At 36.7% G+C, this 27,966-nt stretch overlaps 1 protein-coding gene, 1 long non-coding RNA gene and 1 pseudogene across 8 annotated transcripts; all 3 read right to left on the reverse strand.

Moving 5' to 3' along the window:
- Positions 1 to 433: 433 nt before the first annotated feature.
- On the reverse strand, positions 434 to 8,066 carry LOC107820807 (F-box/kelch-repeat protein SKIP11-like). Its single transcript, XM_075223519.1, has one exon. The coding sequence runs from the start codon at positions 2,582 to 2,584 to the stop codon at positions 1,307 to 1,309; it is 1,278 nt and encodes a 425-aa protein (XP_075079620.1). The 5' UTR covers positions 2,585 to 8,066; the 3' UTR covers positions 434 to 1,306.
- LOC107816219 (uncharacterized) lies at positions 434 to 27,966 on the reverse strand. Of its 7 annotated transcripts, XR_012695892.1 has the most exons (7): positions 27,347 to 27,966; positions 27,018 to 27,246; positions 26,322 to 26,612; positions 22,284 to 24,517; positions 17,234 to 17,312; positions 13,434 to 13,517; positions 434 to 929 (listed from the first exon to the last, which is right to left on the reverse strand). It is a non-coding gene; the product is annotated as an uncharacterized LOC107816219 (long non-coding RNA). The 7 variants fall into 7 exon arrangements; XR_012695888.1 differs by lacking the exon at positions 22,284 to 24,517 and having other exon boundaries at positions 13,229 to 13,517; positions 27,347 to 27,830; XR_012695890.1 differs by lacking the exon at positions 22,284 to 24,517 and having other exon boundaries at positions 13,306 to 13,517; positions 27,347 to 27,827.
- Positions 17,321 to 22,277, reverse strand: LOC107820808 (F-box/kelch-repeat protein SKIP11-like; annotated as a pseudogene).

A 27,966-nucleotide genomic window follows, 5' to 3' on the forward strand; every position in this document is an offset into this window, starting at 1 on the left:
AGTATTTATTATAAAGAACTTTTGCCATAGCAATACTAGTAAGGTTAAATTGTTTTGGCTAGATGCAGCTAAATATTTACCGTAGTAACACCTGGCATACATTCCCAAATAACAATAAGAACCTCACGGAGGTGAGGAAAATACCAAAAGAAGGCTATTCAAGTAATCCAAATCCAGATGGTACTTAGCTGTATCACTATTTACATTTTTGGCTTCACTAATGAATATATTCAACTATCACAAACTACAACAGGGTGCACACTCAACACAGTTAATACATATGGACTATGATACCGAGTTTTATAGATGCAACTAAAATTTTGCTTCAAATTTAAAAAGACAGTGCACTCTATTATGAACCTCCAAAGAGAGAAAAAGAATTAAATTCATCAGGGGAAAGTCCCCAAAAGGTTAAGTAATAACTGGAATAAAATCTAAGAAGTGAAACCTTCTTATTGACCATTATAAAGTTACTGCAGAGTGTATAATACAATAGTAAGTTCAGATGCTATTCTGGAAAACTAATTACCACTCATTAGTAACAGTAATCTACACAGAGATCAAATGGATCTGCTTATGAAGAGATTCCAGCTGGAAAATAACTTTCAAGACTGAAAATGAAAGTCTACTAAAAATGTCAATCGCGTTTTCTGATTGTGAAACAACAAAAAGAGTTGTAATCTCCATAAGCCGACTAGAAAATGAGTTCTTTGATTATCATTTTAAATTTCAAAGTTAGTGAAGAATGTAATAGGTTAAAAAATTACGAGACGAGGGTTAGCAATGCTGCCCTAATTTTACTAAGCGCAGGAATCAAACCTCAAAGAGTTGTGACGTATAACACACTTCACCTTCTTTTCCTCTTCTTCTCTTTGCAGCAACTGCGGTGCATCTGTCCTCCCCTTGTTCTAGTACTAGATGCTCTGAGACTAAGATGTAGAGAGAAATTAACAAATGCAAAAAGTTATGAGTGAATTAACTAAACTTCAGACGGAATGAAAGACAGAATCACGTAAAACATATGCATATGTCATATCTCAAGAAGTAATGGTGTGAATTCACGAAGATGCAACTATTTTTCAAACATATCAAATCTTATAAAGGAGGGAAAATAAGATGAGATGAGATAGGAGCTCGCTTGTCTATCAGCGTACAATTATGGAATTTCATTGTCCTATTTTTCCCCTTAAATGGATATTGCAATACAACAATAAAGATTGCTAGAAAAGAACAAACATGAACTTAAAACAAAAAGAAAGATGGATAAAGATAACATCATCAAGGACAAACGACCAGGATTATAAGATCAGCACCCCATGACAGCACAGTTATACACAAAGCTACCAGATCGCTTTCGGCCAAGCAAGTCCCATTGTATCGGCCCTTCACTTGGAACCCATGAATTCACTTCAATATATTCTGCACCTCCCTTGGGTCCACCAATTACAATTAGCCTGTTACCACATGCTCGAAAAGCCAAACCCCAACCATACATGGAAGCTGCTCTTTCGGGCAGCCGTCCTATGGTAACCCATGCTTTATTTTGCTTGTCATACTTCCTCACCTCCATGTCAGCATAATCAGCCGCGTACAGCTCATTGTCTACAACTGCAACCAAAGGAGGTGCATCAGATGTAGCAGCGTTAGCTTGCACAGGAGACATGTTTGGGATTTCACGCCATGTTCCTTTTTCAAGATCATACTCCTCCCCACAAGTCAACCGCTTCGATTCGGCTCCTCCAATTCCTCCTATCACATAAAATTTCCCATCAATGAATACCCCTGAACACATCTTACGTGGCTTGTTCATGCTCGGTAAAGTCTTCCACGTTCCTGCCTCCGAATTGTAAAGTTCAGCTGAGCTAAGTATATTGCCTTGTGAGTCACAGCCACCAGCTAGAATGCCAATCTCCCCTTTGCTGGCAGAACCAAACAAACATCTTGGTACATTCATCTGCATCCCAGATGACCACGTGTTTGTCAATAAACTGTAACGATAAATGACATGCGAAAAGATCTCCTTTCCAAACACAAGCAGCTCTGTGCCAACCGCCAACGACTCCTTGTCAGCCAACACGAAACACTCATCAGGAGTCATAGCTGGCAGATGCATCCACCGACCGCGACTAGGATCAAAAGCTTCCCATTCAACCAGTTGGCAGGAGAAATAAACCCAATGCTCAACCACACCATTTTCCCGCCGCAATTTGTAAAGTTCTCCACTCCTAATCAATGAGCGAAAGCTACGATTCAAAGATGCTACGGAACCATAATCCGACCGAGAGCAATGAATGAGACAACTGATGGAATTGTCACGGCCAATGGCATGAATAAGAGAGCTCGAATCAGAATTATCCCCAGCATGACGTTTATTGCCAGCTTGCTCGTTCGGGGATGCTGAAGAGTTTCCCAAAGATAGAGCGACTTCCAGTTTGTTGAAAGCATCAGACTTATTTGGCAACTTGCATTTCACAAGTTCACGCTCCTGATAATTTACCAATGGCTCCTTGCCATTCATGCAAGCCACCAAGTTACTTTCTCTCTGACAATCCTTTGAAACCAAACAAGACTGATCTTCTAACATGTCGTCCAGATTAAAACCAAGAGGATTTGATAAAATGAAGGAAGAAGTTGATTGCAATGCACTGAAAAAGACAACCTTTTTTGTATCTGGTGAATTCTACCTCTGTTGTTTTCTTGATTTCCCTATTAATATAGTTTTTTTCTTTTTGTTTTTCGGTATGTATTAGTATATAAGGGTAGTTATTTAATTTTTGTACTATTTGGTAGAAGAAGAATCGGGGCCTTTGGATTTCTCTTCAGAAATTAAAGTAAGATTTGGCTTCATAAGGAGGAAAAATTAAGATTTGGCTTCATAAGGAGGAAAAATTAATAAAATGCCTAAGGAGGAAGTACAAAAAGAGTAAGTAATGTAATCTAGGTAATCTGACAGTCTCAGTTCACACTATGCACTCTCTCTTTCTCTTTTTTTCCGTGGAGCAAATTCCTCTCTCGTTATTCTCTCAAGTGCCACAAGGAAGATTATCAATATTTTCTTGACGGAATAAGCTCTTCCTATACAAAATTTTTCTTAAATTGGGTAAGAACTTCTCTATCGTTTTCTTAAGGGGTGGAGTGGTGGGGGATTGTGCATGATACTCAAGTTACATTTCATGAATCTAAATCCATTAATTTTTACACTAATAAGTGGGCTTACATTTTTTTTCTCCACGGGCAGTCAACACAAAGGTCAAACGTCTTCCAACACGCCTAACATAGTTAGCACCTCTACATCGTTCCTACCAGTGTTGTTTATATTTTTCTAGTAAAATTAGTTGATTAGAATTCAAAATTTCTTTGGTTCCCATAGATAGATTGACATGCATTAACTTTCTATCATTTTAGGAATTGAATTCACAGAACGATGATATGGGAGGGAATTTTTTATTCATCTTTCTCGTAAATTATGTTTAAGTATTTACTTATATGCTACTTGTAGAATTATAAAGCATGAGAGCAAACCGTAATTGATGGAAGAGTAAATTCCAGAGATGCCTACCAAAATATTGAGACCACCCGCTATGCGACTGATAAGAGCATATGACAGGATTTAGTAAATAACACTGATATTAAACACTTTCTCTAGATAAGTAGAGCCTGTAATTTCTAGGTTTAAGCTTTCATGAAAAATACTTTTTAAGGGAAAACAACTACCGTTGTAGGACTTGCAGGTGTTGAATTAGCATGATTCAAGGAGACTTGATTTAGGAGTGTTGATTAGCATGATTTCCGGAGATTTGATTATATTTAGGAGATATAATTTTATTTGATTTGATAGCTGGATTGATTGTATAGATTTATTTTATTTCCTTAATTAGCATTAGGAGCTTTGTATAAATTCTCTTGTTCATGGGATGTAAACATACACAAAAATACAATAAGCATTTTCTTCATTCTCAAAATCTACATGGTATCAGAGAAGGACCCATCCCGATTTTCTGATGTTGGGCCCCCATAATTGTCCACGCTCCAGATGTCCAGTCCTGGGCGTGAGAGGGGGTGTTGAGACAATGAAGGGGATGGGTGGTCTCCTTATATGGATTTGGACAATCCTCACCTCTAGAGCTAGCTTTTGGGGTTGGGTTAGGCCCAAGGTCCATTTAATATGGTATCAGAGTCAGGCCCATCCCAATTATTGTACCGATGTTGGGCCCCCATTTATGTTGTCCACGCTCCAGAGGCCTGACGTGACGGGGGTATTGAGTTGTCCCACATCGAAGGGATTTGAAGTCTTTGGTCTCCTTATATGGCTTGGGCAATCCTCACCTCATAAGCTAGCTTTTGGGCTTGAGTTAGGCCCAAGGTCCATTCTTATCATGGTATCAGAGTCATTGCTGCCTTTTTGAGGTGAGTTATCTCCCTCGCAGTACTAGGGTTCCTTTTTTATCAAAGAGGTCAAGTCCGCAACATAAACTCATTCTGATTTCCTTCTGATTGGGCTAAATTATGGAGACATTCAAGGAGACGGTTTCTGGAGAAATCTTGTCTTCGGAAGAAATTCAGCTTCTCCGTCACCTCTTAGCCAAACTTGACTCCGCTAATGTTGTCATATCCAATCATGTGCAATCAGGTACTGCTTTGCAGATAACCTTAATTCTTGGATTGTCGATTCTGGTGCAAATAGACACATGACAGGCTTTTCTAAAGGCATTCAAAACTATTCTCCGTCTCTCAAAGGAGATAATGTTAAAATAGCAAATGGTTCTTTAACACCTATCTCTGGAACATGTTCTGTCATTTGTACTCCTGATATTAAACTATCATTCGTGCTCCATGTCCCTGAGTTCCCTATTAATCTTTTATCTGTTAGTGCCATCACCAAAACTCTAAACTGTAAAATCGAGTTCTTTCCCGATCATTGTATTTTTCAGGATCTTCAAATAGGGAAAAGGATTGGCAGTGGTAGATTGCGTGATGACTTGTATATATTAGATGAGATTCAAAACTCTAGTCAAGCCTTTTTTGGGGAAAGTAAGGATGTCAACCAAGAAATAATACAACGACATAGACGGTTAGGACACTCATCATTCTTTGTTTTGAAGAAGTTATATCCCGATTTGTTTTTAAGGACTCAATTTGAATCTTTGTTCTGTAATGCGTGTGAATAAGCCAAGCATACTAAAAACTCTTATCCTGTGAGTGATAATAAAAGCACAACTATGTTTATAACTATTCATTCTGATGTATGGGGTCCTATCCAAACTGTTTCTTTGTCTGGTAGTCGATGGTTTGTTACTTTCATTGATTGCAGCACTAGGATGACTTGGGTATATTTGTTAAAAGCCAAAAGTGAAGTTTTCTCTTGTTTTCAGTCATTTCATAAGATAATTTGTACTTAGTTTACTGCCAAAATAAAAATCTTGAGAACTAACAATGGCAGCGAATACATGGATAAAAGATTTGGTGCTTATTTGGAGTCCAATGGGATAGTCCATCAGACTAGTTGTCCTTATACTAGTGCACAAAATGGGATCGCTAAAAGAAAAAATAGGCATATGTTAGAAGTAGCAAGATCTCTTATGTTCACCATGCATCTACCAAAACCTTACTGGGGGATGCTATTCTAGCGGTTGCCTATCTTATCAACAGAATGCCACTTAAACCCCTTAATTTTCAAAGTCCTCTTGAAACTTGTAAGAATGAATATACTGTTCCTCCAAAGGTGTTTGGGTGTGTTTGCTTTGTCCACACTAGAAATTCTGGGAAACTTGATCCTAGAGCTATAAAGTGTGTTTTCATTGGGTATTCTCCGACACAAAAAGGTTACAAATGTTATTATTCTCCCTCTAGGAGATCTATTGTTAGCATGGATGATACCTTTCGAGAATCTGAGCCCTATTTCAGTATTACATCATACCTCTTCGGGGGGAGAGCAGTAAGGAGGAAGAGGTGATTTTACCTAGTTCCATTACTGGACCTCTTGATGACATTGTCACGGGGGAAAGTAAAATTGGAGAAAGAATTCAGGGGGACACTATTGGGTGTTTGGATAGGTTTTGAAAACTTACTCAATTAAAAATAGAGCAGAAGAAGCCATCATGCAATCTACCGAAGTTGAACCTTCTTCTACTGGTGAGTTATCTACATTTCCTAATGAGTTAGATAAACCTATTGCTCTCAGAAAAGGAGTCAGATCTTGCACCACCAAACACCCTTTATCTAGTTTTGTCTCCCTCCTATAGAGCCTTTGCCTTGTCTATTTCTTATGTGACTATTCCCCAAAATTGGAGGGAAGCTTTTGCAGATCTTAAATGGAAGCAAGCTATGATTGAAGAAATGAAGGTCTTGTCAAAAAATGAGACATGGGAACTTGTCACTTCACCACCAGACAAGAAGTTGGTTGGCTGCAAATGGATCTTTACTGTGAAGCACAAAGCCGATGGCTCAATTGAAAGATTCAAATCAAGATTGGTGGCTAAGGAATTCACTCAGACTTATGGAGTGGATTATCAAGAGACATTTGCCCCTGTTGCTAAGATGAGCACTATTAGAATTCTTTTATCTTGTGCAGCTAATCTTGATTGGGACTTGTAACAGTTTGATGTGAAGAATGCATTTCTTCATGGAGACTTAGAAGAAGAGGTGTATATGGAGATTCCTCCTGGATTTGATACTGCACAAAGTCAAGGAAAGGTATGCAGATTAAAGAAAGCCTTATACGGACTGAAGCAATCCCCCAGAGCTTGGTTTGACAAATTCAGCAAAGCAATGATCTTCTTCGGTTACCAACAAAGCAATGTTGATTACACCCTCTTCATAAGACATCAAACAGGTAAACCCACTCTTCTCATAGTTTACGTTGATGACATAGTAATGACAGGAGATGACAAAGAGGAGATGTCTCAATTGAAGAAGTTGTTGGCACATGAATTTGAGATCAAAGATCTAGGAAAATTCCAGTACTTCTTGGGAATTGAGGTTGCTAGATCCAAAAGAGGAATATTTATTTCTCAAAGAAAGTATATTCTGGATCTTTTGAAAGAAACCGTTATGACAGGTTGCAGACCCGCATAATCGCCCATTGAAAGCAATCACAAGTTACAAAGTGGAGTTGGAGAATCAGTTAATAATGAGAGATATCAGAGACTGGTTGGAAGACTCATTTATCTCTCCCACACTAGACCAGACATAGCCTATTCAGTTAGCCTAGTGAGTCAGTTCATGCATGATCCCCGAGATCCTCATATGCAAGCTGTCTTTCACATTTTGCGGTATCTGAAGTTTGCTCAAGGGAAAGGTCTACTTTTCTCTAAACATGATCACCTCCAAATAGAAGCCTTTACAGACTCGGATTGGGCTGGATCTCTAGATGACAGAAGATCAACATCCGGTTACTGTACGCTCGTAGGAGGAAACTTGGTTACTTGGAGAAGCAAGAAGTAAAGTGTAGTTGCTAGATCAAGTGCGGAGGCAGAATACAAAGCTATGGCCCAGGGTGGTTGCGAACTGCTTTGGCTACAAAAGCTACTACAGGAATTGAGACTGTATGAAAAAGGAAAACTTTCCTTGTACTGTGACAATAAAGCTGCCATCAGTATAGCACATAGTCCAGTCCAGCATGACCGAACAAAGCATGTGGAAATTGATCGACACTTCATCAAAGAAAAAATTACAACTGGTGTCTTGAGTTTGTTTCATGTAACATCGGAAAAACAACTAGCTGATGTGTTTACCAAAGGTCTCAACAAGCGAACTTTCCATACTTTGTGTTGCAAGTTGGGCATGTGCAACATCTTTGCACCAACTTGAGGAGGAGTGTTGATTAGCATGATTCAAGGAGATTTGATTTAGGAGTGTTGATTAGCATGATTTCAGGAGATTTGATTATATTTAGGAGATCTGTATTTATTCTGATTTTATTTGATTTGATTTGATAGCTGGATTGATTGTAGATTTATTTCATTTCCTTAATTAGTATTAGGAACTTTGTATAAATTCCCTTGCTCATGGGACGTAAATATACGCAGAAATACAAGAAGCCTTTTCTTCTTCTCAAAATCTACCGTAAGAAGTATTATAAATGGCATCAAGAAGATGCATGAGATCCGAAAAGTACCAAAGGGGTGAGTGGCAATTATAGCCTATAAAAATAACTTTAGCTAACATGGAAGCGACATGATACTGCCGCCTCCATTGCAGTTTTGACTGTTCTAAGGGACCAGATAAAGCAGGCAAGATAAGGATGTGTTTTTGGAGTAAAATGTGACCTTTAGTATTAGTGCATAAATACCTAGAATTCTACCAATATGGAGTGGTTTTTAATTGAAAGCTGAAGCATGCACTACTGAACTTACTCAAAATGACATGTTCGCGTGCATGAAAATCTTCACTAAATGTATAATTATGATGTTTGCTTCCATATGTAAAAATCGAAATATAAACTTATAGATTCTTATAAAAATTAGCATTCTTTTAATTGCTTATGTTCTTGGACACACTTAAAAACTAACAATACGAAAAATAGTCTAGCAGGCAAAAGTAAATGTTTACTATTAAATAACAAATATCTGCAATGGCAGGCAATTACATTGTTGAAGAAACGTTTACTTTCAATTATGAGATTATGCTTTGTGGAAAATATGCTAGAATGTTTAATGATATAACTTTTGCAGCAAATTACAGTCTATCTAAGCGATTTTCACCTAAAACTTACATGCATTTTAAGCAGGGACTTAGATGTATTTAATGCAAAACGTATGTATAAATTTTAACTTTCAAACAGAGTACACTATTAGGTTATCAAATCATCGGTACCGCCAGACATAATATCTTTTATATCGACTTGATGTTTTCTACCTCAACTTAGTCAGATACTCTAAATTTTCAGTTTTTTACTGCATCAGTCCATACAATCAATGCATCAATGCTAGATGATAAAGGCAACATCATCTGGAAGTCTATAGAAAGTAAATATCTTTCTCAACAGATAAACATTATGATATTTGTATTTCTTGCGATTAAAAGTTCAGTATGATTAGATATTAGATATATTTGTGATCTCTTTTCTGGATCAATTCAGAAGTTTGATACAATTCTTATTGTGCAGGCAAAACAAAGAGATAGAACGTTGTTAGTGGATTCAGTAAAAAGTGACCAATGATCTGAAGTAAAAGATTCTGGAAAACCAGTCAACACAGAATTTTCAATGGATAGCAACCTAGACAAAATTAATAAATGTTTGTGTCGTACTCTATGTAGTAAACTTGCAACAAAGCCACCACTACTAACTTTTGCCTTCAGACATGTCTACATGAGTTTTTGTGAGCCATTTTTGCATTTGCATGCGTACACAAGATATACAAATTCCTCAATCCTCACTCTTTATACAATAAACACAATAGGTAGCATTGGTAAATAGAAATACGGTCAGTACAAAAAGCTCTCTAACTCGTTCATTTAATTACCACAGAAGCAGTTTGACCAATCATGCACAGAAATACGAGCATGTTTTGCATCATATATCAATTCGCAAAAACCAACTTAAGTTAGACAAGAGTCAAAGAACTGTTACACATTGGCAAACTAAAAGTTCCGGCATCTTCACTAATTGAAGAAGTGACAGAATAATAGACTTCCAAGATTTAAAGCTCTTTAAGTGTGACTAAAAGGATAAACATTTATGGTATTTGAGCAAATATCTAGTAGTACAAATGCAACAACAGTATACCTTCAGGTAGCAATGTTGACTGTGAAAGATCACCATCAACATTGTCAAACTTAAAGTTCCTTCTTTCTTTTTTTGAAGTTTGCTTATTGCGATGGATCATTAGCTAATTGGTTGTCAATCTTAATCTAGAGTTTATGATAATTTCCTCTTTGATGCAGTTTGCAAAAGGTGCATCCATAAAGCAGCCAGTGACACTAAGCACTCATGCATCTATCAAGCAGCCAGTGAAACTAAGTGCTGCCCTGAGTGCAAAGAAGAGTTGGGCTTTTTTCCTGAATAACATCTCAAGTAAGGACCAACTCCATTTCTCTTTTAGTTATTACAAGCTTTTGATGAGTCGCTATTAGATTAAATGGGTGGAGAAGTCTCTCTACCTGCACAGTAGGGGTAAGATCTGCATACACACTACCTTCCCCAGATCCCATTTGTGGGATTACACTGGGTATGTTATTGTTGGGTGGAGAAACAAAGACAAATAACCTGATAGTTGATCTTAAAAATAAGTCTATGACACTTTTTCTTCAACTAAGATAATGATATCTGAAATTACTAAGAATCACTACTTCTGACAGTCCGTCAAAAGATTCACTTTTGTAGTCATCCTATGGATCAGTTTTTTTTTTCCGTCAAAGTAAAAAAATTCATTAAAAGAAGGACAAAAAATGGATGTATACAAGAGGTATACCAAAAGGTAGAAAAACCTTACGAAATGATATGATTTTCTATGAAAGACACTCAATCGTTTATACATATGGGAACCTCGCAGGTGCACCAAAAAGGAATAAGAGATAGAAGGTTATTCCTCAAGTGTACAAAACCATCTCTACTCCATCAAAAGCGCTCCAAATCCTCTCTCTTCATACAGTCCATAAGTATAGAGGAGCAACATCCCATACCTTGTGTCTCTTCTGTCTTCTAAAGGTCCAACTAAACATTGTTTCTTTCACAGTGCTAGGCATTACGCACTCTGGTCCAGACCATCACAGGATTTCCCACCACAACTAAGACGCTATATGATAAGGTAAATGGAGGTGATTCACATCTTTCCCCGAGTCTTTACACATGAAGCGCCAACTAACAAATAAACTTTTTCTTCCCTAAGTTCTCCACCGTGAAGATTACCCCAGACGCAGCTAGCCAAGTGAAAACATACACATTTCTCAACTCCTTCCTAGTAATAAACTTCTCATAGTAGAACTTACATAAAAGACATCGTTTCCCCCCAGCCCCCATCTCCATACATCTTGACTATCATGTGTTTCGACCTTCCAGTCTTGCGCAAGTTGTTTCAAAACTTCAAATCCCAATGTGCTTCTCCCCTTGTAGACTCCATATCCTATGGATCATACATAAATAAATAACAATGTTCTATCTCTAATAACTTGAGCTTTCAGATAAGATAATTCAAAAAATTCAACATGTTCTATCTTTTCGGACCAACTTAGGCAGAGGACTCAAGTTTGAGTTTAATCCTATGTTGCTCGGACTCTCCGAAAATGTCGCCGGGTGCGTGTCGGATACTCCAAAAGTAGTGTATTTTTGGAGTATCCGACAGGGGCACGGCAACATTTTGGAGAGTCCGCGCAACATACGTTTAATCGCCGCCCATTAACAAAAATATTTCTACATGTTTGGGCCAAGTAAAAATGCACATCCTAATTGATGAAAAAGTAAATACCAGGGATTCCTACCAAAAGTTTAAGATAACGACTTATGTGCAAATTATGTGCATACATGCAGACAAAGCTTGAGTCTAAAACTGACATATAACCAAGTGAAACATCCAAGGAGAAAAAAATAATTAAATGCCTACGAAGAAAGTGCCAAAAGAGTAAGTAATGTAATCTAGGGTCAAGTAATCCAGCTCATCTGACCCTGTGTCAGTTGACACTATGTACTCTCTTTCTCTTCTTTTTACTAGAGCAGTTTCTTCTTTCATTATTCTTACCTCTATTACTCCAATGGCACTCAACAAAATTATGTGCATCAATGTTAAGGTTGGTGTCTAAAACTGAGGTATGACAAAGTGAAACATCTCGGGAGGAAAAGAAGGATTAAATGCATCAAAGAAGTTCCAAAAGACCAAGTAGTGCAACCGTAAATCCAAGTAATCTATGTACTCTCTATCTTTTCTTTCTCCTAGAGAATTTTTTTCTCATTCTCAATCATTTCTTAAAGGAAGAAGCTCTTCATATTATCAGTCATGTCTTAAAGGAAGAAGCACCCCTTATCTACAAATTATGTGCATAAATGTGGAGAAGACTTGATGTATAGAACTAACATATGAGCAAGTAAAGAATATGAGGAGAAAAACATAATTAAATGCATCACGGGAGAATGTCAAAATGGTAAATAAAGCAATTGAAAATCCAAGTAATCTAGGTGATCTGACATTATCAGTTCACACTTTGTACTCTCTTTCTCTTCTATTTCCTAGAGCAATTTCTTCTCTCATTATTCGCTCAAAATGCTACAAAAAAAAAATTATCAATCATTCTTTTGAGAAAGAGCTCTTCATATAAAAAAAATATTCTTTAGGTCTTTATTTCCTTTTTTTAAGGGGTGGAATGGCGGAGGATCGTGAAAGATACTTAAGTTATATATTATCATCTAGATCTGTTGGATTTTTATACTGCCAAGTGATCTTGCCTTTACTGCTCTAAGGGGTGGAATGTTGGAGGATTATGCATGATACTCAAGTAATATATTTTTTTAAACTTTTATACAACCAAATGGTGTTGCCTCTGTTGCTCCAACGGCATTCAACACAAATGTCAAACGTGCTCTCATATGTCCAACATTAATTAGCACTTCTCCAACCTCGATTCTTTATCCTTTTACTAGTGAAACATGCTGACTAGAGTCAAAATCTGATTGATTGCCATAGGTCGATTCTGATGACATCATGTTTCTATCATTGTAGGGAATTAAACTCACATACCCATGATATGAGATTGTAAATTTTCAAAATTTCTAGTAAATTAAAACAAAATAAATACTTGATGATAGTTGGCGAATTATAAACCATGAGAACATAAACTCTAATTGATGGAAGAGTAAATGCCAATAGATGCCATCAAAACATTTGGATCACCTCTTATGTGCAAATTACGTTCATCGATGTGGCGAAGAATTGGTGTCTAGATCTGATATATGACCAAGCGAAGCATCTCACGAGGAAAAAAGAATTAGATGCATCAGGGGAAAGCTCCAAGAGAGCAAGTAATGTAACTAATAATCAAGAAATCTAGGTGATCTGACAATGTGTCAATTCACACTACGTACTCTATTTCTCTTTCTCTTCTTTTTTCCAAAAGAAGTTTCTTTTCTCATTGTTCTCTCCTAGTGTTATAAGGAAGATTATCAATCATTTATTGAAAGAACATGCTCTAAATATGCAAAGATTTCTATACACTGGCTATGAAATACTGCATGAAACTCGGGTTATATATCATTAATCTAGAACTGCTAGAGCTAATATCATATAACCTCTCTTAGTACCTTTTGAGCACATTGCAGGGTAGATGTGAAGGACTAGGCCATTTTATCAACAATAAATAAACTAGTATTTTATCAACCTCTCTTAGTATTTGCGGTGAATTCCCATCCTAAGAGGCCATGCATTATCATTGGAAACGCCCACTTCTCGAGCAAATAAAGCTCTTTTGATCATTTCTTCGAATCAATAACAGAAGTTTGACCTTACCTACGCACAAACCCTTTAGTAAATTCAATCAAACACTTGACCTTCACTCTGTTGTATTCGACCATTGTGTCCAATTGATCATTCCTATGGGAAAAAAACATTATACAGTTAGAATTGATATGCAGTATACGATGCATCGCGTTTGGCAGAAAACTAACTGCTTAAAAAGCATATAATCCCTAAAACAGGAAAGTAAAGCATGGAAGGGAATCCAAACAATGAAATAACCTCTACCCCCTTCCGCATACTATGGTCTGGAGAGATAGTGTGTACCCTACCTTGTAGAGGTAGAGAGGTTGTTTACAAATTCCTGATCCAAAATCATCACTATAATTTCCAAGATATAAACTAGGTTGTAGCAATAGTAGTTGAATTCCCTAGAGACTACGGTTCGGCCTAGTTTTAGCAAGTACAGGGTACATTTTGAACACATAGCAGCACTCTTGATAGAACCAAAAAAAAACACCAAAAAAGTGTTGTGGATCACATTATACATTTGGAAAACCAAGATTATAATTTATTTTTTTTGGTAAATAAAAAATTTCATTACCAAATGCATTATGTACAGTCAAAGACAAAAACCTGCATATGAGCAACTATAGCACAGAACTAGCACAACTAACATCCACTCTTCCGACCTACTAATCAATACAAACTGCAAACTGTACTAATCTGGATAATAATTCAGCTTCTCAAGCTCCTTAGTAAGTCTAATTTTCTTATATCTTCAATACAATTTTCTCATCAACAACACCAACAGTAACTCAGTACACTATAGTCAAAGAATCGTTCTTCTGAAGCACAATAAACACTAAAAACACACAGACAGAGAGAGAATACCATAGTAATACAAAATGTAGGAAATGGGCACCTGTAATAGATTAGCAAAATAGAGGTGTCCTATTTTATGACACTAAACTCAACTTCTGCATCTGTTTGCCTTCCTTCCAGTTTGCTTTAAATTTCTTTTTCTATTTTTAGCTCTTTATTGATTTTCATTTGTCTTCTATACAAGTAAAACGAGGAATGGAAGGACATTAGCGCAAGAAAGGGGTGAAAAACAACGCTACTGTTGTTTATAATAGCAAGTTATAAACATCGCGCTTATAATCCCATTCTATTGGGACTTATGGACCGTTTGAATATTGCACTTACAATCGCAAGGAGTATTAAATGGACAAAAATATCTTATTTGATGTTGGAATTGAAAAAAAGTAATTGGTTCAAATATTAAATATTATTTATGGACAAATGGTATATATCTACCAAAGTATTTCACCATAAGAAAATTCAACTCTTCCTGGTAATGTAACTCCACTCGGGAAGTTCTATTTTCCTTCCATATTAATCTGTTTGGCTTTTTTTCAATTATGAAAAATCATTTTTTTAATTTTCAGGACTACCTCTGACTATTTTACTTTAAATTTGAAATATAATGATTTTTTCACAAACTATACAAAAGCTAATATAAATTATTAGATTAAGTTCATTAGCTATAAATTGAAATGTAAATACTCAGAACTTTACAAAATTGTAATTCTCCTCGTATCATTCAAATATTATTAAGTTGAATTTTAAGAAGCAAAAGGTGAGTAACATCTGATGAAGGAGTAGTCCACTTGTTAATAACATAATAATATTCTGTTCTTGTCCTCTTGAGCTAATTTATCGAACTTACTTTTGCTATCCCAATTGGATCAGTTTTGGCGGATTGTAATTTCACAACTAAAATTATATCGTTGTAACATTTGATTTAATGCTCCAATTCATTTAAGAAATCACATCTCTTTGTACTCGTAAAGATCATAATTCATAACTACTAGGTCGTGATAACAATTTCTATTGTTGTAGGACGGGCCAAGATCTTAGAAATGGGCAAAACCTCATCTCCAAGATCCTATAAGTCAGTTTCCCTAATAGTGTGTCATAGTCACTAAGGTTTGACTTGATCGACTATATGCTCAGCTAAAGCAGAAGATGTGTCATGCAATGTTGGAGACTGGCGTGCATCATAACCATCAAGGTTTACTTGATCTACGATATGATCAGCTAAATTAGATGGTGTGTTGCACAATGATAGAGCATTATGCCATGCCTACTTGTTGAATTCATTTGGTTGAGATTTGTGTCGCAATATTGAAGATGAGCTTGTCCCAAACAGATTTTGACCACTGCACCCATCATTGGAACTAGAAAGCAACTAAAGGCAAAACACATTGTTAACTTTCAGCTTTTTCTTCGTAATAAAATGCCTTAACTAGTGTCTCTGTTGTGTGACCTGTAGATTACGAATTCGAGCCCTAAAATCAGCCATTGATGGGTAGTAAAATCAACTGCCCTTTAGACCCAAATTGGAGCCAGATAAATAAGAAAGGAACACAGTAAAAGTTTTCATCTCTTCCTGCTTACAATGGCTATGAAATCTTTTTACGCTTTCCATCTAAAATACTACCTATTTTCAAGTGCAAAACACCCTGTTTGAATTTCAGAAAGAAGGCTACATTCACTTGTGCTTTATATTAATTGATTTAATTGTTTGCTAAAGGCTTATAAAAGATGTTCCCATCAATTTTATCTTCCCATCAGAATTTAGAAGCAACCATCAAAGGGAAAATAGCTAAATATTTCTTTTCACAACCCAAAAAGGAAAAAAAGAATGCCAAAAGTGATACAAGAAAATGCATGTTAATCCATGCATTCAATGTTTTGCCACTTCATGTATTTGAAGAAAAAACCATGCTATTTATGGACATCAAAAAGGATTAGGGGGGCCAAAGTTACGGTCTCACTACATATGCTGAGTACGTAAAACTAAAAAAAAATGGAATCCGATGCTACTATGGTTATATTGATTGATTTCGTGGATAAACCAAGTGCGACTAAATATTTACTATAAAGTATTTAGCCATAGCAATACTACTAAGGTTAAATTGTTTTGGCTGGATGCGGCTATATTTTTACCGTAATAACACATGGCATTATATTCCCAAATAACAATAAGAACCTCACGAAGGTGAGAAAAAAACCAAAAGAAGGCTATTCAAGTAAATTAAATCCAGATAGTACTTAGCTGTATCATTATTTACATTTTTGGCTTCACTAATGAATACATTCAACTATCACAAACTACAACAGGGTGCACACTCAGCACAGTTAATACATATGGACAAGGATACCGAGTTCTATAGATGCAAACTAAAAATTCCCTTCAAATTTTAAAAAGAGGGTGCACTTTATTATAACAGTTAATTACTCAGATATGACCAAGTGAACCTCCAAAGAGGGAAAAAGAATTAAGAGCCGAAAGGGCAAGTAATAACAGGAAAAAAAATTCAAGATCCTCTTTGCATTTCGATGTGAAAACTTCTTATTGACCATTATATAATGTTACTGCACATGCTATTCTGGAAAATTAAGTATCACTCATTTAATATTTGGAGATTTGATTTAGTCACACTAATCTACAGAGATCAAATGGATTTGCTTATGAAGAGATTCCAGCTGGATGATAACTTTCAAGAATGAACATAAAAGTCTATTAACAGCGACATATAATCCAAGCTGCTACTGTGGCATTACAACAAGAGAGAAGATGTCGTGCTTTACCAATATGAAACAGCAAAAAGAGATGTTGCATGTCGAATAGTCTCTATAAGTCAGACTAGAAAATGAGTTCGGGTTCAAAGTGAAGAATGTAATAGGTTAAAAAATTTCCAAGACAAGGGTACACAATGCTACGCTAATTTTACCAAGCGCAGGAATCAAACCTCAAAAGAGTTATAACGTATAATGCACTTCACCTTATTTTCCACTTCTCCTCTTTTCAGCAAATTGCGGTGGATGTGTCCCTCCTTCATTCCAGAACTAGATGCTCTGAGACTACGATGTAGAGAGAAATTAACAAATGCAAAGAGTTATGAGTGAATTAACTAAAACTCTTGGTGGAAAACTTCAGAGGGAATGAATAAAAAAATCATGTAAAACACATGCATATGTCATATCTCAAGAAGTAATGGTCTGACTTCACAAAGATGCAACTATTTTTCAAACATATCCAATCATATAAAGGAGGGAAAATAAAGATGAGATGAGATAGGAGTTCGCTTGTCTATCAGCATACAATTATGGAATTTCATTGTCCTATTTTTCCCTTTAAATGCATATTGCAGTGCAACGATAGAGATTGCTGGCAAAGAACAAACATGAATTCAAAACAGAAAGAAATATGGATCAAGATAACATCATCAAGGACAAAAGACTAGGATTACAAGATCAGCACCCCATGACAGCACAGTTATACACAAAGCTACCAGATCGCTTTTGGCCAAGCAAGTCCCATTGTATCGGCCCTTCACTTGGAACCCATGAATTCACTTCAATATATTCTGCACCTCCCTTGGGTCCACCAATTACAATTAGCCTGTTACCACATGCTCGAAAAGCCAAATCCCAACCATACATGGAAGCTGCTCTTTCGGGCAGCCGTCCTATGGTAACCCATGCTTTATTTTGCTTGTCATACTTCCTCACCTCCATGTCAGCATAATCAGCCACGTACAGCTCATTGTCTACAACTGCCACCAAAGGTGCATCAGATGTAGCAGCGTTAGCTTGCACAGGAGACATGTTTGGGATTTCACGCCATGTTCCTTTTTCAAGATCATACTCCTCCCACAAGTCAACCGCTTCGATTCGGCTCCTCCAATTCCTCCTATCACATAAAATTTCCCATCAATGAATACCCCTGAACACATCTTACGTGGCTTGTTCATGCTCGGTAAAGTCTTCCACGTTCCTGCCTCCGAATTGTAAAGTTCAGCAGAGCCAAGTATATTGCCTTGTGAGTCACAGCCACCAGCTAGAATGCCAATCTCCCCAATGCTGGCAGCTAAGTTGCTCTGACACGGGTACGGGTGTCCGACACGGGTGCGGATCTAGAGGTCGGATCCTTTAAGATGGAAATTTTAAGATTCGGGGATACGGATCCTAGAACCGACACGGGTGCGGGGATACGGCTAAAAGTTTGCACACTTGTATTAATATTTGTCGTGCTAAGACAAAAGTTTGCACACTTGTAGTAAATTTGTTACAGTAACGTGGTCATAAAGGTAAAGTATGTCAAAAAGCATATCACTTTTTAAAAAGAGCTACAGTAACTCTTTTTTGAGGTCCATATTGCAAGTGGATGCAATATTTAATAAGAGACAGCTGTAACTCTTCATAAACGGCAAAATATTAGCTGTCAATTAAAATATGGTCAATTCCTAATTTGTCTCCTTCATCCGTTCTCTGCACTCGCCTCTTCTTCTTTCTATCTCTGAGTCTTCTTCCCCAACAAAACCTTTTTCATCTCTTTGTTTTTTTCAGTACAAAACTCATTATGCCTCAGTCCAGTAGTCCACCACACATCTTTTGCTTCTCTGCCCAAAAAAAAAAACAGGAGCTCTTGATTTCAAAAACCTGAGCATGAACAAGAAGATTGACCAAGACAAAAAGCTTCAAAGGAGACAAAAGGACTAATATAAGAAGGAGAATATCAGCGAAATTGAAGGTATTTCGCTTTCCATCTCTTCAAATCTTTACTTAGTGAAATCAATTGGGAAAAATTTTGGTCAACGCACCCGATCTTGTCTGACCATATCCGACACAGGTCCCACACCCTTACCCGTGTCAGTGTCGTGTTGACACGGGTACGGCACCCAAATTGTCGTGTCCGAGCAACTTAGGCTGGCAGAACCAAACAAACATCTTGGTACATTTATTCGCATCCCATATGACCACGTGTTTGTCAATAAACTGTAACGATAAATGACATGCGAAAAGATCTCCTTTCCAAACACAAGCAGCTCTGTGCCAACTGCCAACGACTCCTTGTCAGCCAACACGAAACACTCATCAAGAGTCATAGCTGGCAGATGCATCCAACGACAGCGACTAGGATCAAAAGCTCCCCATTCAACCAGTTCGCAGTAGAAATAAACCCAATGCTCAACCACACCATTTTCCCGCCGCAATTTGTAAAGTTCTCCGCTCCTAATCAATGAGCGCAAGCTACGATTCAAAGATGCTATGGCACCATAATCCGACCGAGAGCAATGAATGAGACAGCCGATGGAATTGTCACGGCCAATGGCATAAATAAGAGAGCTCGAATCAGAATTATCCCAGCATGACGTTTATTGCCAACTTGCTCGTTCGGGGATGCTGAAGAGTTGCCCAAAGATAGAGCGACTTCCACTTTGTTGAAAGCATCAGACTTATTTGGCAACTTGCATTTCACAAGTTCACGCTCCTGATAATTTACCAATGGCTCTTTGCCATTCATGCAAGCCACCAAGTTACGTTCTCTCTGACAATCCTTTGAAACCAAACAAGACTGATCTTCTAACATGTCGTCCAGATTAAAACAAAGAGGATTTGATAAAATGAAGGAAGAAGTTGATTGCAATGAACTGAAAAGACAACCTTTTTTGTATCTGGTGAATTTTCTACCTCTGTTGTTTTCTTGATTTTCCTATTAATATAGTATTTTTTTTCTTTTTCTTTTTCGGTATGTATTAGTTTATAAGGGTAGTTACTTAATTTTTGTACTATTTGGTAGAAGAAGAATCGGGGCCTTTGAATTTCTCTTCTGAAATTAAAGTAAGATTTGGCTTCATAAGGAGGAAAAATTAATTAAATGCCTAAGGAGAAAGTGCAAAAAGAGTAAGTAATGTAATCAAAGATCCAAGTAAACTAACAGTCTCGGTTCACACTAAGCACTCTCTCTTTCACTTTTTTTCCGTAGAGCAAATTCTTCTCTCGTTATTCTCTCAAGTTCCACAAAGAAGATTTTCAATATTTTCTTGAAGGAAGCAGCTCTTCCTACACAAAAATTTTCTTAAATTGAGTAAGAACTTCTCTATTGTTTTCTTAAGGGGTGGAGTGGGGGGATTGTGCATGATACTCAAGTTACATTTCATGACTCTAAATCTGTTAATTTTTTTTCACTAATAAGTGGGCTTATCTTTGTTTCTCCACTGGTATTCAACTTAAACTGGTATTCAACATAAAGGTTAAACGTCTTCCAACACGCCTAACATTAGTTAGCACCTCTCCATTGTTCCTACCAGTGTTGTTTATATTTTTCCAGTAAAATTTGTTGATTAGCATTTGAAAGTTCTTTGGTTCCCATAGACAGATTGACATGCATTCTATTTCTATCATTTTAGGCAATTGAATTCACAGATTGATGATATGGGAGGGAATTTTTTTTATTCATCTTTCTAGTAAATTTTGCTGAAGTATTTACTTATATGCTACTTGGAGAATTATAAAACATGATAGTAAACCGTAACTGATGGAAGAGTAAATGCTAAAGATGCCTACCAAAATTTTGGGACCACCCGCTATGCGACATATAAGAGCATAGGTGATGAGCGCATTTAGTAAATAGCACTGATATTAAACATTTTCTCTAGATAAGTAGAACCTGTAATTTCTAGGTTTAAGCTTTCATGAAAAATATTTTTAAGGGAAAACAGCTACCGTTGTAGGACTTGCAGGACACCTCCCCCCCCCCCCCCAAAACCCCCCAAACCAAACCTTCCATCTAAGGGTTAACTACATAATAGCAAAACCAGAAACAGCTAGCGGCAATTATTGCCTATAAAAATAACAATAGCAAACATGGAAGCTACATATGATACACTTATAAACTAACAATACGAAAAATAGTCTAGCAGGAAAATTAAATGTTTACGTATTAAATAACAAATATCTGCAATGGCAACCAATTACATTATTCAAGAAATATTTACTTTCAATAAATTATGGTTTGTGGGAGATATGCTAGAATGTTTAATGATATACTTTTGCAACAAATTACAGCCTATCTAAGTGATTTTCACCTAAAACTTACATGGCATTGTGAGCAGGGACTTAAATGTATTTAATGCAAAACGTATGTATAAATTTCAACTTTGAAACGGTGTGCGGTATTAGGATCATTGCTACGTCTCCAGACATAATATCTTTTATATTCGACTTGATGTTTTCTACCTCAACTTAGTTAGTCAGATACTCTAAATTTTCAGCTTTTTACTGCATCAGTCCATACAGTCAATGCATCAATGCTAGATGATAAAAGACTACAGCACATGGAAGTCCATAAAAAGTAAATATCTTTCTCAACAAATAAACCTTAAGATATTTGTATTTCTTGCACTTAAAAGTTCAGTTTGATTAGATATTAGATATATATGTGGTATCTTTTCTGGATCAATTCATAAGTTTCTTATTGTGCAGGCAAAACAAAGAGGAGATAGAACGTTGTCAGTGGATTCAGTAAAACGTGGCCAATGATCTGAAGTAAAAGATTCTGGAAAACCAGCCAATACAGAAGTTTCAATGGATAGCAACCTAGATGAAATTTAATAAATGCTTGCATCGTACTCTATGTAGTAAACTTGCAACAAAGCCACCACTATTAAAATTTTGCCTTCAGAATGCCTACATGAGTTTTCGTGAGCCATTTCTGCATTTGCATGCTTACACAAGATATACAAATTCCTCAATCCTCACTCTTTATACTATAAACATAATAGGTAGCATGGGTAAATATAAATAAGGTCAGTACAAAAAGCTCTCTATTTCGTTCATTTAATTACCACAGAAGAACTATGACCAATCATACACATAAATATAAGTATGTTTTGCATTATATATCAATTCGCAAAAAGCAACTTAAGCTAGAATAAGTGACAGAATAATAGATTTCCAAGATTTAAAGCTCTTTAAGTATGACTAAAAGGATAAATATTTATGGTATTTGAGCAAATATCTAGTAGTACAAATGCAACAAAAGTATACCTTCAGCCAGCAACGTTGATCGTGAAAGACACCATCAAGATTGTCAAACTTAAAGTTCCTTCTTTCTTTTGTTGAAGTTTGTTTATTGAGATGGATATAGCTAATTGGTTGTCAATGAAACTATGTGTTGCCCTGAGTGCAAAGAAGAGTTGGCCTTTTTTTCCAGAATAGCATCTCAAGTAAGGACTGGCTCCATTTCTCTTTTAGTTATTACTAGCTTTTGATGAGTCACTATTAGATTAAATGGGTGGAGAAGCCTCTCTACCTCTTTAAAGTAGGGGTAAGGTCTGCTTGCACACTACACTCTCCAGACCCCACTTGTGGGATTACACGGGGTATGTTATTATTGTTGGGTGGAGAAGCAAAGACAAATAATCTGATTAGTTGATCTTAAACATAAGTCTATGACACTTTTTCTTCAACTAAGATAATGATCTCTGAAATTAGTAGGAATCACTACTTCCGACAATCCATCAAAAGTTTCACTTTTGTAGTCATCCTATGGATCAATTTTTTTTTTTTTATAAAGTAAAAAATTTCATCAAAAGAAGCGCAAAAAATGCCTGTATACAAGAGGTATACCAAAAGGTAGAAAAAGCTTCCGAAATGATATGATTTTCTATGAAAGACACCCAATCTTTTATACATATGGGAACCTCATGGGTGCACCAAAAAGGAATAAGAGGTAGAAGGTTATTCCTCAAGTGTACAAAACCATCTCTACTCCATCAAAAGCGCTCCAAATCCTCTCTCTTCATACAGTCCATAAGTATAGAGGAGCAGCATCCCATACCCTGTGTCTCCTCCGTCTTCCTAAGTTGCTCGGACACGGCAATTTGGGTGTCGTACCCGTGTCGACACGACACTGACATGGGTAAGAGTGTGGGATCTGTGTCAGATATGGTCAGACAAGATCGGGTGCGTTGACCAAAAATTTTCCCAATTGATTTCACTAAGTAAAGATTTGAAGAGATGGGAAACGAAATACCTTCAATTTCGTTGATATTCTCCTTCTTATATTAGTTTTTTTGTCTCCTTTGAAGCTTTTTGTCTTGGTCAATCGTCTTGTTCATGCTGCAGGTTTTTTAAATCAAGAGCTCCTGTTCTTTTCTGGGCAGAGAAGCAAAAGATGGGTGGTGGACTACTGGACTGAGGCATAATGGGTTTTGTACTGAAAAAAATAAAGAGATGGAAAAGGTTTTGTTGGGGAAGAAGATCAGAGATGGAAAGAAGAAGAGGCGAGTACAGAGAACGGATGAAGAATGAGACAAATTAGGAATTGACCATTTTTTAATTGACAGCTAATATTTTGTCGTTTATGAAGAGTTATAGCTGTCTCTCATTAAATATTGCATTCACTTGCAATATGGGCCACAAAAAAGAGTTACTGTAGCTCTTTGTAAAAAGTGATATGCTTTTTGACATACTTTACTTTTATGATCACGTTACTGTAGCAAATTTATTACAAGTGTGCAAACTTTTTTGTCTTAGCACGGCAAATATTAATACAAGTGTGCAAACTTTTAGCTGTATCCCCGCACCCGTATCGGTTCTAGGATTCGTATCCCCGAATCTTAAAATTTTCATCTTAAAGGATCCGACCTCTAGATCCGCACCCGTGTCGGACACCCGTACCCATGTCAGAGCAACTTAGCTGTCTTCTAAAGGTCTAACTAAATATTATTTCTTTCACAGTGCTCGACATTACTCACTCTGGTCCAAACCATCACAGGATTTCCCACCACAACTAAGACGCTATTCGACAAAGTAAATGGAAGTGATTCACATTTTTCCATGAGTCTTTACACATGAAGCGCCAACCAACAAATAAACTTCTTCCCCAAGTTCTCCACCGTCAAGATTACCCCACGCGCAGCTAGCCAAGTGAAAACATATACACCTTTCTCGACTCCTCCATAGTCATAAACTTCTCATAATAGGATTTACATAAAAGACACCATTTTCCCCCGCACCCCATCTCCTTACATCTTGACTATCATGTGCTTCGACCTTCCAGTCTTGCGCAAGTTGTTCCAAAACTTCAAATCCCAATGTGCTTCTCCCCTTGTAGACTCCATATCCTCTAGATCAGGCTGCAAACATAAATAAATAACTATGTTCTCTCTCTAATAGCTTGCGCTTTCAGATAAGGTAGTTCACACAATTCAACATGTTCTCTCTTTCCGGATGGCACCAACTTAGGCAGAGGACTCGAGTTTGAGTTTTAACGCCGCCTATTAACAAAAATATTTCTATGTGTTAGGGTCAAGTAGAAAATGCACATCCTAATTGATGGAAGAGTAATACCAGGGATTCCTACCAAAAATTTGGGATCACCACCTATGTGCTAATTATGTGAAAATTATGTGCGTACAGACAAAGAAAGCTTGAGTCTAGAACTGACATATAACCAAGTGAAACATCCAAAGAGGAAAAAATAATTAAATGTCTGCGGAGAAAGCACCAAAAGAGTAAGTAATATAATCTAGGATCCAAGTAATCTAGGTCATCTGACCCTATGTCAATTGTCACTGTGTACTTTCTCTCTTCTTTTTCCTAGAGTAGTTTCTTCTTTCATTATTCTTACCTCTATTACTCCAATGGCACTCAACACAATTATGTGCATCGATGTTAAGGTTGGTGTCTAAAACTAAGGTATGACAAAGTGAAACATCTCAGGAGGAAAAAAGGATTAAATGCATCAAGGAGGTTCCAAAAGACCAAGTTGTGCAATCGTAAATCCAAGTAATCTAGGCGTCTGACATAGCGTCAGTTCAAACTATGTGCTCTCTTTCTTTTCTTTCTCCCAGAGTAGACTCTCTCATTCTCTCAAGTGCTACAAGGATATTATCAATCATTTATTAAAAGAAGAAGCTCTTCATATTATCAATCATTTATTAAAGGAAGAAGCACCCCTTATCTGCAAATTATGTGCACAAATGTGGAGAAGACTTGGTGTCTAGAATTAACATATTAGCAAGTGAAGCAACTCAAGAGGAAAAAATAATTAAATACATCAGGGGAAACGGTCAAAAAGGTAAATAAATCAATCGAAAAACCAAGTAATCTAGGTGATCTAACATTATGTCATTCTCACTCTACTACATAGTGTCAGTTAATACTATGTACTCTCTTTTTTCCTAGAGCAATTTCTTCTTGCTCTATTCTTGCAAAGTACTACAAAAAAGATTTTTGAAAATGGATGTTTTCCTTTTTTGAAATGGAAAGTGCTACAAGAAAGATTATAAATCTTTTTGAAGAAAGAAGCTTTTCATAGACAAAATTTTCTTTTTATTGAATAAGAACTTCTTTCTTTCATTTCCTTCAAGGGGTGGAACGTTGGAGGATTATGCATGATACTCAAGTTACATATTCTTTTAGATTTTTATACAAGCAAATGGTGTTGCCTCTATTGCTCCAACGGAATTCAACACAAATGTCAAAGGTGTTTTCATACGTCCAAAATTAGTTAGCACTTCCCCAACCTTGGTACCATCATTCTTCATCCTTTTACTAGTGAAACATGCTGATTAGAGTTCAAAATCTGTTTTGTTCCCATAGAAAGATTCTGATGACATCATGTTTCTATCATTGTAGGGAATTAAATTCACAAATACATGATATAAGCTTGTAATTTTCAAAATTTCTAGTAAATTAAAATTAGATAAAATACTTGATGATACTTAAATTAGATGCATCACGGGAAAGCTCCAAGAGACTAAGTAATGTAACTAATAATCCAAGAGGTACCTCACACTACACGTACTTTCTTTCTCTTCTTTTTTCCTAAAGAAGTTTCTTTTCTCATTATTCTCTCATAGTGCTATAAGGAAGATTATCAATCATTTATGGAAAGAAGAAGCTCTAAATATGTAAAGACTTCTTCACAAGGGTAATTTTCTTTCCTTACTTTTTTTTTTTTTGGGCCGGGGGGGGGGGGGGGGGAGTGATTGTGTAGTGATTCAAGTTATATATTACTACTTGATACCTAGAGCTAACATCATATAACCCAATTGAGATATAGTGGTATAGGCTAACCTCTCTTAGTACCTTTTGGAGCACAATGCACGGTAGATCAAGATGTGAAGGACTAGGCCATTTTATCAACAATAATGAGATAAACTAGTATTTGCTGTTAATTCCCCCTGTTAAGTAGCCATGCATTATCATTGGAAACGCCCACTTCTCCGGCAAATAAAGATCTTTTGATCATTTCTTTGAATGAATAACAGAAGTTTGACCATACATACGCAAAAACCTCTAGTAAATTCAATCAAACACTTGACCTTCACTCTATTGTATTCGACCATTGTGTCCAATTGATCCTTCCTACGGGAAAAAACATTATACAGTTAGAATTGATATGCAATATACGGTACATCCTGTTTGGCAGAAAACTAATTGCTTAAAAAGCATATATTCCCCAAAACAGGAAAGTAAAGTGTGGGAGTGAATCCATACAATGAAATAAATGAAATAACCTCTACCCCTTCCGCATACTGTATAATTTTGTTATGGCCAAATACATTCAGCCCCTTAAAGTTGTCCATCCTTTTCACTTAAACACTCAATCTTAAGTGTGTTCCATTTGAACACTTTAAACAGGCTTTTACTGTCTTTTAGACACAAAATCATAGGCAGCAAAATACAAAAGGTGCGTGTAATTCACACATCAAAGTAACGAAACACGTGGATTTAACTTTTAAAAATTAAAAAATAAATAAATACACAAACCAGAAACCACCCCACCCATCGTCATCTTCCCAACGACCCCTCCTCGCCGGAAAACTAATTTTCGGCTATTTCTTTTCCAGCTCTGTCTTCTTCTCCAGAAATTTGGTCTCTTCTTCTTCCCCAACTGCTAATTTGCACACCTTTTGTATTTTGCAATCGTCATCTTCCCTAACAACCAATCTTCCCCAAATTTCTGAACAAGAAGAAAGGGGTTGTAATGGATAACCACCTGTCGGCAAGAAGAAAGGGGTTCCCCAAATTTGTCGTTAAGCTTTAACCTAAAAATCGTCATCTCGGCAAATTAAAAGAAAGAAGAAAGGGGTAACCACCTATCGGCAAATTAACTGTTGTAATGGAGATGGCATAGCAGAGAGGTGTAACCACCTGGCGGTATCAAAACTTCTAACGAAATTTTGTAGCTTTCAAATTTGAACTAATCCCGACATTGCCTCGCCGGAATAATTGGTACCGACAAACGGCAACCCATTTGGGCTCCCCACAAAACTTTTAGTTCTGAAGGTGTTTTTGATGGGATCTTACAAACGAGAAACAAAAATAAAAAATTTATGGCGGTAGCCAAATTTAAAGGTGGCGGTGGTGGTAGTGTGCTTAGATTTGGAGGAGGAAATGATAGTAATGGTGTGAAAGATCTAAAAATTTAAAAGAAATACGAGGGGTACTAACCCGGCCAGCCAACCCAGAGGGCAGGCCGGTCATAGGTTCGAATCCTACTAACTTTCTTGGATCATCCTGTGGTTACCGGAAGATGAGAATAACAAAGCAGAAATTTAGAAATGAGCACGAAATGTTAATATATAAATTGTTTCATTATTAGTTATTTACAGGTCTTTTCGTTGCATTCACTTACAACAAGAAACAACCACCAGTGTTTGGTGCAGCACTTGTATTTTGGTGTATTCTTCTTTCTTTCCTTGGTCTTTCGTTCCGT

This window comes from Nicotiana tabacum, chromosome 10, assembly GCF_000715075.1.
Source record: "Nicotiana tabacum cultivar K326 chromosome 10, ASM71507v2, whole genome shotgun sequence".
Lineage (NCBI taxonomy): Eukaryota > Viridiplantae > Streptophyta > Magnoliopsida > Solanales > Solanaceae > Nicotiana > Nicotiana tabacum.